The following is a 15,721-nucleotide window of genomic DNA, read 5'->3' on the forward strand; positions in this document are numbered from 1 at the left end:
AGTATAGGGATTTATTACATTACAAGCATACACAGTATAGGGATTTATTACATTACAAGCATACACAGTATAGGGATTTATTACATTACAAGCATACACAGTATAGGGATTTATTACATTACAAGCATACACAGCATAGGGATTTATTACATTACAAGCATACACAGTATAGGGATTTATTACATTACAAGCATACACAATATAGGGATTTATTACACTACAAGCATACACAGTATAGGGATTTATTACATTACAAGCATACACAGTATAGGGATTTATTTCATTACAAGCATACACACTATAGGGATTTATTACATTACAAGCATACACACTATAGGGATTTATTACATTACAAGCATACTCAGTATAGGGATTTATTACATTACAAGCATACACAGTTTAAGGATTTATTGCATTACAAGCATACACAATAAAGGGATTTACTACATTACAAGCATACACAATATCATTGTTTTTCTCAATGTGTTTCTCAATATGTTTGGCTAAGACTTCAGACTGAATAAAGGTGATGAGGTTTGCTTGATAAATCTCAGTTTAATATGTATCAATTTGTCACTGAATCATATAACAAAACAATTATTTTTTTTCAATCAGTACAGTGATTTAGCTACCCTCAAAGTATACTGTACAATATTTACCTCGCCTTTTGAGCTGGAAGAATATTGTACTTCTCAGGTAGCTAAATCATCGCATTGACCTTAAAAAACAGCAGTAATTGTAAAGCTTATTGATATATACATTGAAGCTTCTCTGTCCCTATCGACTGAAATTCTGATGAACTTTTTCCAATTCAAAAGGCCTCTTTAGAATAACACAGAAAAATCCCTGGTTTGCAGTGAATTATTTATGAACTCTTTTTTTCATGCATTGATTTTGATTGATTGAAGGTTATGATCTTTATATAGAGTGTAGGGTCTTTTTAAACCTCAATCGACAAAAATAAGACAACATTTTTAACTCAGAAACCACTACATGTACACTGGTTATGAAATTTATTTACTATTGTTCTGTATTATACAATGGTCATATATAACTGAATAAAGTTCCACATAATACATGGAATTTTATAGAGAAGTTCCATACCACATATACAAGTGCCGTAGGATATAGTAATTATGTGGACTTTAGACACCCACCATTTGATGCATTGTAGTTGATATATGGAAGTACATATAACACATAAATATGGTCTACAAGGAGGTGTTAATGGAATTCATAGAAGTTCAATCAGATCCACAACATGTGTTATTGATTTCTGAAGAAGCACATATTTTTGGTTGGGTCAAAATTTCGTTGTTTTTAAACCAAATAAGATTTCGTTGGCATTTAATTTCGTCATATTGTAATCTCTTTGTATTCATTAATACTTGGGTTAAAAATTTGTCATGGATTTAATTTCGTTGATTAAAACTGCCAACGAAATAACAAAATTAAATCCTCAGTGAATATTTCTGCTTGTACAGTATATGAATTAAGAGAATTTCTGAAAGATAAACTGAAAATTCCTCATTAAAGGTGGGTATTGAATTAATATTTGTGTGAAGTCATGATAAACAATACTAAAGGATTTTAAACTTTTGTTTTTATTTCTGACAGTTGTGATCTACATTCATACATATTATTAAATTATAACAAAAATTTGGTGTTCATATATTATTCTTCGCTTTGAATAAATAAGGAGTTTACCGTAGTATAGTCAGCTTGGCAAACTGTGTACAGTAAAACTCATTTAGTACGAACACGGATAAAGCGAATTCTTGTATATAGCAAAGTTTTTTTTTCAAGTCCCAGCTAAAATTCTTAACAAATCTTTGCAAAATTTTATGGTTATGACAAATTCAAATATAACGAATTTACGGAATATATAGCGAACTGATTTTGAGTCCCATAGAGGTGAATAATAATAATGAAATTTAACACATTTATAACAAATTTCTTTACAGTTTATAAATTTTGCACTACCATTTAACGTAATAGTTTGAATAAATTTATTTTTATGTAAATTTTTCAATTCACAATCTGATTATCAAAGTATCAAGTATCAAAGTAATGTATTTTCATTTTATGCCCCAATTAGCAAAAATTAATTTATCATCTGGTGAAAGGAGAAATGTATATAGTGAATTTGCCATAATAGTTATCATAAGAATTCGTTACTTATACGAATATAACAAATTACGGATATAGCGAAGTAAATCTATTGGTCCGTAGGATTTCGATATAACTAAGTTTTACTGTACTGTGTTCTGATATTTGATGGTCTGTCTGTCTGTCTGTCTGTACACCTGTACACCTGGATGTTTACCTGTTGCAAGGTTCTTCTCGGTCACCCACCTCAGAACTTCCACTGTAATGGGCTGTGGACATATTTAGACACTGAACCATTTCCTGTGAGTTAACTGAACTTTTGGTTGCTAGTACTAGCTCTGTATCTTCCAGTAGCATCGCAAATTTGTGTACAATGTAGTGTTGCAGTTGTGTTAATGTCCACGCTTAGATCAAACTGTTTTTGGTTTGTATTGTGTCCACACATATGCACTTGGTCCTTTCCCATTCTCATAAAAATTGGTTTTTGGGGTTTTGACTGCCACATATGCAATGGAATAAACTATAGCATTTTGGACATATCTGTTGCTTTCATTATGCATAGCATTCTTATACTCGGAAACGTAATGCTTTAATATATGTATATTTAGCAGAGCTAGACTTTTATCAATTTCTCAATGAAGTAAAAAAAGATGTAGTGATTTAGGATTAGAGTTGGCAGCAAATGAAAGCTAAAAGACATTCTATTGATTATTGTTTTTCAACAGTCTTCATGAAAACTTCAAAAATTTACTTGCAAGCAGGACCAGAGGACTAGTGAGCTGTCTTTACCAGCTATTATATCCCCCCCCCTCCCAAACACACACACAAGAAAATTTACTGGCCCTTCTATAGCATGAAAAGTAAAAACATACCCCATCTTTTTTTCACTTCAATTATTAGTCCATCCACCCATGCACTACTAACTTTGGGTCATATTGATCATTACTCAAATCCTTTTCATCAATTTACACATTATTAGTAAGTAATAAAATTAAAAGACGTAATAGATTTTTTACAAAAAATATTTTGATGTTTGACCTTGAAAATATGTACACGCCCATTAGACTTGTTGATTTTTGATTCTCACTGATTCACAGGCCTTGGTCTTCAGATATCTGAGTTTTCATGAAGTCTGCTTAAAAAGAACATTATTTTATTTAGTGACCGAGACATCATTAAAAAAAAAATATTAATGTTGTAGAGAAGAATTGGTGTAAGTATATATGAATGGGAGAAAATTAATTGATATATGTTACATGTGCCTTAATTATTGGTTTGGAAATTTGAAGCAAAACACAGTTACCGGTATAAATCTTCATAGCGAACACCTGCCTTATTGTTAATTAATAGACTAAAGCTTTTGAGAATATAAAGGTCAGCTTCAAATCTGCCCAACATGTTCTAAAAATTTAAGTAAATACAAAGAAGGGAAATGTTCAGTAGGTCTTGCTCTGGGCCATAGGACTAAAACAAATGCACTTTTAATCTAATTCTTATTCATACCAAAGGAAAATATAGTGGTAAAGTGAGACTAAGTTCAAAAGTGAGCTTGTGTGTGTGACTTTAGTCTTATTTTTGACTGGATTTTGTTTCACAGTAAATAGTTAGAGGTGGGTGATGTTATGTCAAGATTCATTGCCTGCATGTATTTTTTGTTGATTGTTGATACTTGATCTGAAGTATTGAAAATTTTTATTCACATTCTATCTGATTTTTTTTTCATGATATACAGGGTTTTTTATTTTTTGTTAATCTGAATAAAGATATTAGAATTACAGAGGCGGGAAACCCCTCCCCATGTATCTGTTTTATAATCGAATGATTAACACAGGATTCTATCAATATTTCTATTTTGAACTGAAAACCAGTACAGCTAAATTTATTAATTTATGACAGTAAATAAAAGTGAAATGCATTTTGAGCATTGTGAATAAAATGTTCACTGAATTAGTTGTGCTTGTATGTACACATAGAGTTGTTTCTAATGGATTTCTATTTTATTGGTCCAGGAGCATACTTTTTAATCATTAAAGATTAAATTAATTTTAAACACATGAAAACTGATTTTGAAAACAAACTTGATTTTTAATGTTGCATATTGGGTATATTTTATGATTGTCTTTTGCAGATCGGTTCCAGAAGCAGTGTATATTCTCATACCGGTCGACTTCGGAAATCTGGGTCATATATATACGAAGACTTCATGCCGACTGATGGAACAGATGTCAAGGTCAGTGGAGTAAATCTGGAAGTGGTTTACCCGAAATTTAAGCAGCATTTCAGACAATTTCAAATTTATAATTTCGAAATAAACATAAATTCAGTTCCTTAAATCTGTAAATCTGATTCATTCTTAATCTTTAAAGCTGTAGCCTTGTACTCAACAAATGTTTTATTTGTATAAAAGCAGAGCTTTATTTAATGATATAAATTAATTGAAGGTTTTTAAAGCATCAACAAATTTTTTATCCCACGTTTATAGGTGTACACAGTAGGTCCAGATTATGCCCATGCTGAGGCTCGTAAGTCGCCCGCCCTGGACGGTAAGGTGGAGCGTGATGAGCATGGTAAGGAGGTTCGATTCCCCGTGTTACTGAGCGCCAAGGAGAAGATGCTGGCCCGCAGGGTCTCGCTGGCATTCAAGGTCAGTCAACATGTCCATGGGGGACTAGCGCTCATCTGTCTGATCTCTAAAAAATCATAAATTTTTTATGAAAGTAAATAATAGTTTTTTTGGATAATCATTTTTCATATGGTTGAATTGGTTATGTGGTTTATTGGGTAATTAGGTAATAAATCTATGTTTAGTGAATATAGACTGTGCAGCGGTTGCCTTTTTGACTTTTATTGATAGGTCTTTCATCCCAGTGAGAGTTGTATTTTTTGAAAGTGGGTAATTTTTACCATAAAAATTACCCAATTATTTAATTCATCAAAAATGATTGAGCTATATCATTTGCAGTAACTTTTTCTCTTTTTTCAGCAAACAGTGTGTGGGTTTGATTTGTTGAGAGCCAATGGGAAATCGTATGTCTGTGATGTGAACGGATTTAGTTTTGTCAAGAACTCTACAAAGTATTATGATGACTGTGCCAAAATATTAGGGTCAGTATCACAAATATAATTATTTTTATATGTAAATCCAATTGATATTTTAAACTTATTATATTGAATAAAAAAAAGAAAAGCCCTACCATGAGAATAATTTTTTTTTTTTGGTGATAATTAATGATGGTGTATTTACTGAAGATTCTGTATTTTGTTTATCATAATGTATTATGAGACAACATTTGTAATTATAGTCTCTACAAGCACAGGTGTTATCTTGATGAATGCACAATTCTCATCTCGAGATACATTCTTATTTATGGAGTTCTCATAAACCTATTACAGGACCATGATAATGCGAGCTCTTGCCCCCCAGTTACACATTCCATGGGTTCTTGGATCAGCCCCAGAGGACATCCCTGTTGTACCCACCACCTCTGGATCCATGTAAGGCTCCATAGGTGGAGAGGTTTTGAGTTGGTGGTTAATGCTTGCAATCAAAACTTCTATTATTTTTTATGGCTTTTGTTGGTCTCTGACATTTGTAGCAAATGAATTAGGCACTTGGCTAGAGAATATGCTAGAAATTGTTTGAAATGTACAAGTACATGTACATGTAATTAACTTACTTTATATATTGAAGACTAGTTTCAGTATAGTATTCAAAATAAACTTTGTAGACAATCACAATTTCATCACATTTACTAATTTTTTGATATTCATTTCTTGGTTTATCTCTTTGCTAAACACATGTGAATCATTGTGAATTAGAAACAAACAAAAAAAGTATAGTCTTTGGAAGAAAAGTATTCAACAGTATATAATGTTAACTTGAATTTCCTAGGATGGAGTTGAGAAGTGTAGTAGCAGTGATTCGTCATGGAGATAGAACACCCAAGCAGAAAATGAAAATGGAGGTTAAACATAGAAAGTAGGTAGCATTATTTTTAAAACCAGAAAGTCCAGACTTCCATTGTAATTTTGTTTATGAAGTTTAAAATTATAAATTTAGAAGTAAATGAACATTTGTACGTTTGTCTGTCAGTTTGGTAACTTGACCATTTAACCTTTTTCAATTTATTCAGGCTTTTTATTGCTGACATCATTCTAATTTGAAATTCTAATTTGAAAGTGCAAAACAATATTCAAATTTAAGTTTTAGTTTAGGACCATTGTTACTGGTTATTAAAACCTCCAAATTAAATATGACTGATGTTATTTTATCCCCACAGATTCTTTGAGCTCTTTGAGAAGTATGAAGGGTACAGGAAAGGACATTTAAAACTTAAAAAGCCCAAACAGCTGCAGGAAGTGCTGGACATTGCCCGCTTTCTTCTGTCGGAGAATGAGAAGTCGTCGGATCCCGAAGTCTGTGAGAAGAAGGCTAAACTACAACAGCTGAAACTGGTGCTAGAGATGTAAGTCGTTCCCTATCATAAGAAATCTGTACAGCATGTTCTTATGATAATTATACCATTTTTAATCTTTGATTAAGATATTCAATACACATTAAAAGCTAAATATAATACAAGAATTTTAAATCTGCTTTTTATTAATAGATGTAAGCAGTAAAGAAGAAAACAATTTTAAAATTTTTAATCAATGAATTGTGATTCAGTTTTATATTTTTTCGCAATTTACCTTGCAATATTTTGCTGGAATATGATTCTTTTTTTTTTTGCTTCAGTTTATAGTCATTTTCTTCATTGTCCATGAAACTTGGATGCTCTGTAATTAAGGTCCAGTGAGTTTTGTAATAGAGGAGTTTGGGGAGCAGTTCTCACTTGAATTATTAGTTTACTGGCACATGTTTTGTCACAAAGTGATTTCTATGTCTTTATATGTTTAGAGTTTTCCCATTTCCAATTACAATTTGAAAAAAAAAAACCCTCTCTTTTGAAAATTCTCACTTTGATTAGTTGCCATAGATTTAATAGTGGTTCTCTTTTAAATCCCTCATCTTCCTTTGATAAAATATATACACCTGTCAGTTGATCAGTATATCAATTTTGTCTGATCAATACCATTAGAACCCTTTACATGACAGATATCAAACTTTGTATACAGATACCCTAAAGAGAAGATGACCCTTATTGATTTTGAGGTCACAGTGTCAAATATCAAGTTCAAAATACCCGGGACTTCGTCAGGTCAAGCTTGTGTCTTCTCATTCATAGTTTTAGAACCCTTTACTGGACAGACATAAAACTTGTTCCACAGATACCTATCCTATATTCAACATTTACTGAAATTCCAAGTGTTGTCTGAACAAAATCTGTTAATTATTTGCATTATTTACTATTTACTTTAAACTTGGTACACAGGTACCCCCAAAGAAGCAGATAAGCCATTAATATTGATCATGATGTCAAAAGGTCAAAGGTCAAACTTTCTGGATATATTATTTGCCCATTTAATTTTGTTCGTTCTCTTAGTAATTTGTGATAAAGTCGACACTTCAATATTGCAACATTTGTTTTGGGGGGGGGGGGTATTCTGGTAAAAGGTTTTTAAAAAGTGTTCTTGACTAATTCCATGGAAGCATGAACATGTCTTATTTAGTAAAACATTTTCAGCAGCTAGGAATCCTCATATTTAATCAGAAAGTTACTGGTAGATGCAGTCACTTACTTTGCATGTTTCTTTGACTGCCATTTTTTTTTTGCCTCTCTGCAGTTGGAAAAAAGCTCTAATCATATTGGCCTTGTATGTACATTATGTAACTTTGCATGTCATATATTAGGCCATTCTTAAAAAAAACTTTGTTTGGAAATGCCGCCTGGAGGTTTCTAGACTCAGGAGGGAGGGAGGGAATTTTTTTTATTTTTGAAACTTGAAGTTTAACTAATTAAAAATTGCTTAAAACAATTTTAAAAAGATAAAGAAAGTTCTTTATTTTTGCTTATAAAATTTTATCAGCGGGGGTATTTCAAAGAGGTGGGAGGCAATTCCAAACAAACAATAATTTTATTTTGGCCTTAATAAGATTTTGGTTCATAAACATTGCCAATATATTTTTTTTTTTAATTTCTATTTTGTACAGGAAACAAATTTATTATTTAATTTGCAGATAATTTATAATTTACCCCACATTGCACTGTGAACAGATTCCTGTTAAATTCGGCAATATTATACAAAAATGATTTAGTTAAGAAAAAATGAAGAAGTGCAGAGGAATATATATAATCAGTCTGTCATCATGCAAATGTTTCAGGGCCCCGATGAAATGAATTATAAATCAAGTGTATTATGCATCAGACTGACAATAGAAAGCAAATGTTGCCAACAAGAGCAAAGTTTACTTTCGTGCAGAATAATAAGTTTTAAATCTTGAATGTAATATGGCATTTAGTTGAGAAAGCTTCAAAACCATTGTTTTCTTTGTCATTAGATGTTTTGTAAAACAGCTACATGTAGAGAACAGGTAGCAGGAAGGGGTTAGTGTGTTATGTGTATAGGTACACACGTGCCAAACTGATTGTTATATAGTACTAATCGGATATGTCTGTTGGGAGGTGAATGGTCAGTGTACGATGTATATATCTAGCCTTCATCAGCTCAATACATGTATAGTGTATACACTCTGTTAACTGTGTCTGTCCCTGTTAAATTTTTAGGTACGGTCATTTCTCAGGGATTAATCGCAAAGTTCAGCTGAAATACCAGCCATTCGGACACCGCAAATCTAAGCGGTCTTCTAGTGAAGATGGTGTGTAGTCTGTATCGTACTCATGTCATAACAACTGACTAGTAGTCTCGCCTTGTTAATCACGTACTAGACAGTTTGTGTTGTGTATCTAGTCACACCTCATTCATCTGCATGCTTCATTTATTTATTTATCATTTTTTGATTTTGTACATCATGAAATATTTATTTTGGCTCTGCTTCTCATCAGCTCATTGCAGTTAATGGAAAAAACATGGCAGCGATCTTAAATGCATCATATTAACAATTTTTCATTTCAAAAAGTTTAATATTCATTTTAGTCTATAGAATTACTCATGACTAGCACAAGATTCTTTTCAGTACATAGTACATACAAACGGGTCATTGATAACTCTTATTTTTGTCAAAATCAATTTAACAGACTATGAAGCCAAGTTCTTTCCTCATGGTGGTGGATTCTATCATTTTCTCAGTGTTGTTATTTTTGCACAGTGAGGAATCGAGAAAGACGGATTCATTCTTACAACCGCTTTGCTTTTAAGCTACGCTGCATGTGTTTTTTTGCATACAGCTTGCGCCAAAGTAAACGTCTCTGATCCCGCTTTTTTTCTTCATTTTTTTTAATAACACGAGTGCCATGCAATAATTAATAGAGGTCTGGAGAATGTTTGATCTTTTGGGTCCTCTCTCTAGGTACAAATTTACTGGCATCCACAGAAAGATTCAGCTGAAGTATCAGCCCTCAGGGCGGCCCTTTGCCACCTCCAGTGAGGGTCTGTACCCAGTGTGTGCACAGATATCGGGGAGTGGACCCAGAGTGTTTCATTCATAGGTTCATGAACCTTTTTAATATCTAGCTTTTAACAAATACTAAATATTTATGTATATCTCAATTAAAATTTTGTCTTTTGCGTGGAAAAATAAACTTAATTATGATATTCTTTGCCTTTAGTTTAATATGTCAAGTACATGTATTTTGTCAATATATTAGTGTTGCTGTAGGTTTTCTTTTTTAAAAACACGAAAATCACTTTGTAGAAAGAGAGACAACTCTGGGTACACAACCTGTATTTGTTACCTCCCTTCCAATTTTATTTTGCTTTTCACATTGCTTTTGGTTTTAAATTCTAGCTGTTTTGGTTTTTTTTGTTAAATTGTAAATTTTAAATTGGGGAAAAGAAATAAAGCTTTAAATGATAAAAGAATTAATGATTTACATTAAATGTTATACTCATGTACGCTAATTATAGGATTTATTAATATATAATGCATTAGATTCTATCTATTCTGATTTGTTTTAAAACTCTTATTAAATGCATGTTTTGATATGCTGAAACAGAATTTAAAAAAAATTATTCAAACTTACTTTCAAGATTTATTACTTTAAAATTGTATAATCTTGATTTTATTTTAACATTTCTTGAATTATCATATTATGAAATCTTTGGTACTCATAACTCATGTGTTAAAAAAGGAAACCATATTAAAAAAAATTGTGGACTTATTTTTTGAAGATAGTATTATGTTAGCTGGAGTTAACAAAGGACATTTCTGTACTTTAAGATGACGTGCCTCATCCCCCATCTTTGCTGTTGATTGTGAAGTGGGGAGGGGAGCTGACCCCTGCTGGAAAAGTGCAGGCAGAGGAGCTAGGAAAAGCATTCCGTACTCTGTACCCAGGGGGCCAGGGTATGTTTTGTACCTTAATGTATTAGGCTACATGTCAGATATATTGTTCATATTAAAAATTAAACCATATGATGAAAACTGGTACAATTCAAATACATTGTTCATCACAAAGGGAAAAAAATTCAAAAATCAGATACATATATATATAAGTATTGAATAGGTAATCTAATTGTTAGCACAATATATATGGTAGATTTATCAGAGCAGGTTATTTTCTCTTTATTTATTAGAATTTATGCAATCTGTAAAATCAGTGAATCCATTTAGAAATGATATCAAACAAATCAAAATTCACATGATGAAACTGCTTTGATGACTGAAGATATTTTTTTTCTTACAGGACAGTTTGAATCTCCAGGGCTAGGGTTTTTACGCCTACACAGTACTTTCCGACATGATCTGAAAATCTATGCCTCCGATGAGGGCAGGGTTCAAATGACAGCTGCTGCATTTACAAAGGTTTGTTCAATGATGATGTCAATATTGGCTGATCCCCAACATATTAAGCCCGGGATCATTAATACTTTTAACAATTGCAAATTTGTGTAAAGATAGCTGAATACGGTGAATAGAATAAGTACAGTTCTACCATGTCACTGTGTCTCATAATTTTCAATTCTATAGACAACATTCCTCTCTTTAAATACATGAACTTGAAATTTATTATGACATTATTGGAATTCGTACTGAGGTCCTCAAACTCTGACGAGCTCACTTTTGATCTCAGCAGTCTCACTTTTACCAAAGTAATATAAAGCGAGATTCAAGATTGAATTTGAATTTGTCTTAAGTTTCAAAACTCAGGGCTGCGTTTTACAAAAGAACTTACGACAGAGTCATAAATATTTTCAGTCTCATGGAACGGTCTTTGATGAACAAAATTTATATCAAACCATTTATTTACACCTATTTTGATTTCCATAATTATATTTTACAATTATAACAATAAAATATTGATTAGTTTGTGATTAATAAACATTCATTAATTTGGTCGTAAGTTCTTTTGTAAAACGCAGCCCTGGAATCTGAAATCAGAATTGTTTTGATATTTTAACCAATTTTATTCTATTTATTAAGTACAAGAAAATTCACAAGCATATGAAATTATTTAGGGGCTGTTAGCCTTGGAGGGGGAGCTGCCTCCGATCCTGGTACAAATGGTGAAGAGCGCCAACACGAATGGTCTGCTGGACAAACAGGGGGAGACCTCCAAGTACCAACAAGTGTAAACACGTTTATCTGTCTTATCTCGCTCTCCGTGTGTGAATCACCTGTAACAGCTCTGGTCTAGCCACTAATATTTAACAATTTGAAGTTTTCATCACAAAAAAAAACATCTTGTGTAGTACATGTACTTAAGCTCATCTCTTTCTCTTTTGAACTAAATTTACTCTGGCTGATTTACTGGTACATGTAGTATATGTGCTGTGAAATAAGGTATTTTAATCCATAATTCTTAATCCAGCTGACAATTCTCAGTATTTTATTTTAGGTAGTACTATACAATGATGACTATAGAGTCTATGTAACTATTGAATGATCAACATTGGTGTAGTCTTGGCTATTGCTTTCAGATTGCAAGATCGGTAAATATCTAACTAAAGCAACGCCTGATGCATCATTTTTTTTATTCACACTGTTTCCTTATTCAGATATATGTATTTTGGCCATAAAGGAGTTTTTCAGGACAATGTTTCATATAGCTATGCTTTAAAATAATCTTGTATGACAAAGTCTTGTCCATTGTGAATTCTCTTTGATAGATGGTTTTTCAGCAGCAGTTTGATTATAACACTAGGCTAAGCCTTGTTATTGATCCACACATTTTCTTCTCTCAGCTTTGAAATGAGACACTATCCTTATTCCTTTGAAATGTGTGTTATGCATGTAACTTTAAAATGAAGATTATTGAAGACAAAGTATACATAAATTCAATTCTGACCACCTGAATAAAAAGGCTAGTTTGAATTTTACTGTCATATTGGAAATAGGTGAGTTTACCATTTGCTCATGTCCTCATGGTATGTTGTACATGTACTTGCATATTATTTGAATATAACGTAGAATTAAAAAACAAAACAAAACGAGACTTTTGCTTTTACTCGCAGTATTTGATTAATATTAGAACACTTGGGAAAATTCACTTGGATCAGTGCCATTTTGAAATGTATTTAGCGATGTTGCATGAGCCTATTTCTTAAACTGATAAATTCAAGCAAAGAAAATTCTAGCTCTCTCATGTCTTTGTCTCTGATTATCTCCTTATGACCTCTATTCATATATCTACCTCAGATATAGTATACTTTTTGCACAGTTTGTAATAAATGCCATTGTTTAGAGTAGCATCAGATAAATATGAAATGTTCAGTGAGGTGTATTCTAAACACTCCATATGCATTCCACATACGGGGATTGAGTGATGCATTATATTTTATTTCTTGGAATAGAGAGAGTACACAGTTTTATTAGAGAACGTACATTTTTTATGTGTAGATTTAGAGTCTGCCTCAATAACTTACAATGAATATCTTACAACTTATATTTCTTATATTGGTGTATAAAAACATCATAATTTTTATATTATTTTAATCATTTTAATATTTCTAGTACATGGAATATACCAGTATATGTGAACCATGTTTTTCTTTTTACAGTACATTTATCCTATAAATGTATTGATTATTACCTGATGATTAACATATACCTTAAGGTTTATAGTATGTGAATAATCCAGAGTTTTTATCTTTAAATAATTTTTGATTATAAGTGCTATTTATAGCTTCATATCCAGTAGTTAGTTGTATTTATCTAGAAAAGGTTTAAGTATGTATACCTGCACATTTGGCAGTACAAACACTGAAAGACATTGCAGCATGATTAAATACAGGTACTGAAATACTGTTAGATGATTTAGTCGGCACTTTTATGACTTTGGTTTGTAGTTTGAATACTTTTAAAAACTTTTGATTATGCTAATAAATATTTTCAGTACCAAAAAGATTAAGAAAACAGCAAAAAAAAAAAAAAAAAAAAAATTGGTGGATATCTGACACTAATAATGATGATGATTGTTGAGTTTTATAAAGTAGCTTTAGAGAGAGACTAAAAACCAAAATTATTCTTAACAGGGTGAAAGAGAGGCTGACTCATATGTTGAACGAAGACAAGGAATTTGATGAAGACGATTACTTTAAGGTACCTTAAGTGTATTATATTTGGCTGTGTGTTCTATTAGGCATTTAGGTGGAATGTTCCCTCTGCCTCAAAAACATTGCCAAATGTCGAACATAACTCTAGATCAGGGGCATAGTACTTGGGTTGCAGCAGTGAGGATAAAGTGAATTGTTCACTGTTCTACTTCGAATGCGACTATTTATCTAGTTGCTTTAACACCTGGGTTTCCTCTGGGTACTCCGGCTTCCTCCCACACCAATGACAGCCTTGTGCTAACATCTGCGCAAATGAGAGATACTGATATAAGTTGTAGAAATTTGTAAATCATTTTAAAATAAGTTCAGTCTTTATAGAAAATACTCTAAATCAAATTGATGCCTTTCTGTTGAAAAATCATTTTCCCCAAATGTAATACATTCTAAATATAATTTACGTTATTGTATTGATGTAATGTAAGGATTTAAAAATACACATTGCCTTGTTAATTTCAAGATCATTACTTCTAAAATATAAAAAAAGGCATAGCACTTATATTAAATGACATTTTGAAAAGTGTTTACTGAAATGTCTTTTTATTTCAGTTGGCACCTACCTACAGCGAATCTCTCATTAAGGCACTGGACTTCATCAAGAATCCAAGAAAACTCTGTGAACATGTGTATAGCATGGTAAAAGAGCTCACTGCCAAAATTAGAACACTCAAATTGGAGCACAGAACAAGAGGTGCGTGAAATTTAGTTATGTTACTACTCTCATTTAAATTCTTGGGGGTCAATTTTCATGGAGTGTGAGTTTTTAGGTTTATCGTAAGGATGATATTTCTTGGATGCTTTGGTTTTGCATTAGAAAATCGACCCTTTCAAAATTTGTTTTTGTTGAGGATGTAAATGGGGGAGGGTTACCCATGAATAACATTGAAATTGAGCCATACAAATTCTAATGAATCCACATTATTCTCTTAAAGGAGACAAAATGGAAACTGTAACAAAATTGTGATGAAAATTTTGACATTTCAGATCTGAAACTGTATCATGGAGAGTCATGGGAACTATTAATTCGCCGCTGGGCCAAGTTGGAGAAGGACTTCAAGATGAAGGACGGCCGATTTGACGTCAGTAAGATCCCAGACATATACGACTGCATCAAGTACGACCTACAGCACAACCAGAAGACCATTCAGTATGAGGGGGCCAAGGAGCTGTTTGAATGTTCCAAAGCTTTGGCAGACATCGTTATACCTCAGGTATAGTACAGGTCATATACCTGTAAACCAACTTTTATTCCCAAGCGAGAAAATTCTGCGAGGTTCGCGAGAGCCTCCTTGTCGGAAAATTTATTGCTGCAAACCAGCCTTTTTCGTATGGTTGTAATAAGAACACAAAATTTACTTGCATGATATTATTTTCATTGTTTGAGAAGTGCTCATAGTGTACATTATATTAGATAAAAAACAAGTTAACTTCCTTGGTTGTTTTTGTAAAGTACACAAACAAATAAATATAGTTTTAAGAGGATCCTTTTTTCTCATTACATGTAAACCATTTTCCTAATTTTAAAAGCGGTATTAATAATTATAAATAAATTTATATTCAGAAAATTGAACTGCTTTCAGATGAGTCTAGTATGTGATTACTCTTAAGGCTGCATGACTTTTTAGCAGTATTGAATCTTTTTAACTTTTATTCAAAGTTGATTGATTTGTAGGAGAATGGGATCACTGTATGGAGATTGAATTGATTTGTAGGAGGTTGGGATCACTACATAGATATTAAATTGATTTGTAGGAGAATGGGATCACTGTATGGAGATTGAATTGATTTGTAGGAGGTTGGGATCACTGTATGGAGATTGAATTGATTTGTAGGAGGTTGGGATTACTACATAGATATTAAATTGATTTGTAGGAGAATGGGATCACTGTATGGAGATTGAATTGATTTGTAGGAGTATGGGATCACTGTATGGAGATTGAATTGATTTGTAGGAGGTTGGGATTACTACATAGATATTAAATTTATTTGTAGGAGTATGGGA

At 32.2% G+C, this 15,721-nt stretch overlaps 1 protein-coding gene across 8 annotated transcripts in view; it reads left to right on the plus strand.

Annotated features, from left to right (window-relative positions):
- LOC105332818 (inositol hexakisphosphate and diphosphoinositol-pentakisphosphate kinase 2) overlaps positions 1 to 15,721 on the plus strand; it is a 32,803-nt gene that overhangs the window by 5,130 nt on the left and 11,952 nt on the right. For 4 of the 8 annotated variants that reach the window (XM_034476657.2, XM_034476663.2, XM_066071182.1 and 1 more), the window contains exons 6-20: positions 2,337 to 2,411; positions 4,238 to 4,339; positions 4,592 to 4,753; positions 5,093 to 5,214; positions 5,503 to 5,604; positions 6,002 to 6,088; positions 6,390 to 6,575; positions 8,775 to 8,866; positions 10,388 to 10,513; positions 10,854 to 10,972; positions 11,626 to 11,738; positions 12,088 to 12,099; positions 13,642 to 13,708; positions 14,269 to 14,410; positions 14,704 to 14,930. In XM_034476657.2, the coding sequence (XP_034332548.2) occupies positions 2,337 to 2,411; positions 4,238 to 4,339; positions 4,592 to 4,753; positions 5,093 to 5,214; positions 5,503 to 5,604; positions 6,002 to 6,088; positions 6,390 to 6,575; positions 8,775 to 8,866; positions 10,388 to 10,513; positions 10,854 to 10,972; positions 11,626 to 11,738; positions 12,088 to 12,099; positions 13,642 to 13,708; positions 14,269 to 14,410; positions 14,704 to 14,930 (1,734 nt within the window). Of the gene's footprint in view, positions 1 to 2,336; positions 2,412 to 4,237; positions 4,340 to 4,591; positions 4,754 to 5,092; positions 5,215 to 5,502; positions 5,605 to 6,001; positions 6,089 to 6,389; positions 6,576 to 8,774; positions 8,867 to 9,517; positions 9,598 to 10,387; positions 10,514 to 10,853; positions 10,973 to 11,625; positions 11,739 to 12,087; positions 12,100 to 13,641; positions 13,709 to 14,268; positions 14,411 to 14,703; positions 14,931 to 15,721 lie in introns of all 8 variants that reach the window. The other 4 variants (XM_066071180.1, XM_066071179.1, XM_066071183.1 and 1 more) reach the window with 4 other exon arrangements.

The sequence above is a fragment of the Magallana gigas genome, chromosome 9 (genome assembly GCF_963853765.1).
Source record: "Magallana gigas chromosome 9, xbMagGiga1.1, whole genome shotgun sequence".
Lineage (NCBI taxonomy): Eukaryota > Metazoa > Mollusca > Bivalvia > Ostreida > Ostreidae > Magallana > Magallana gigas.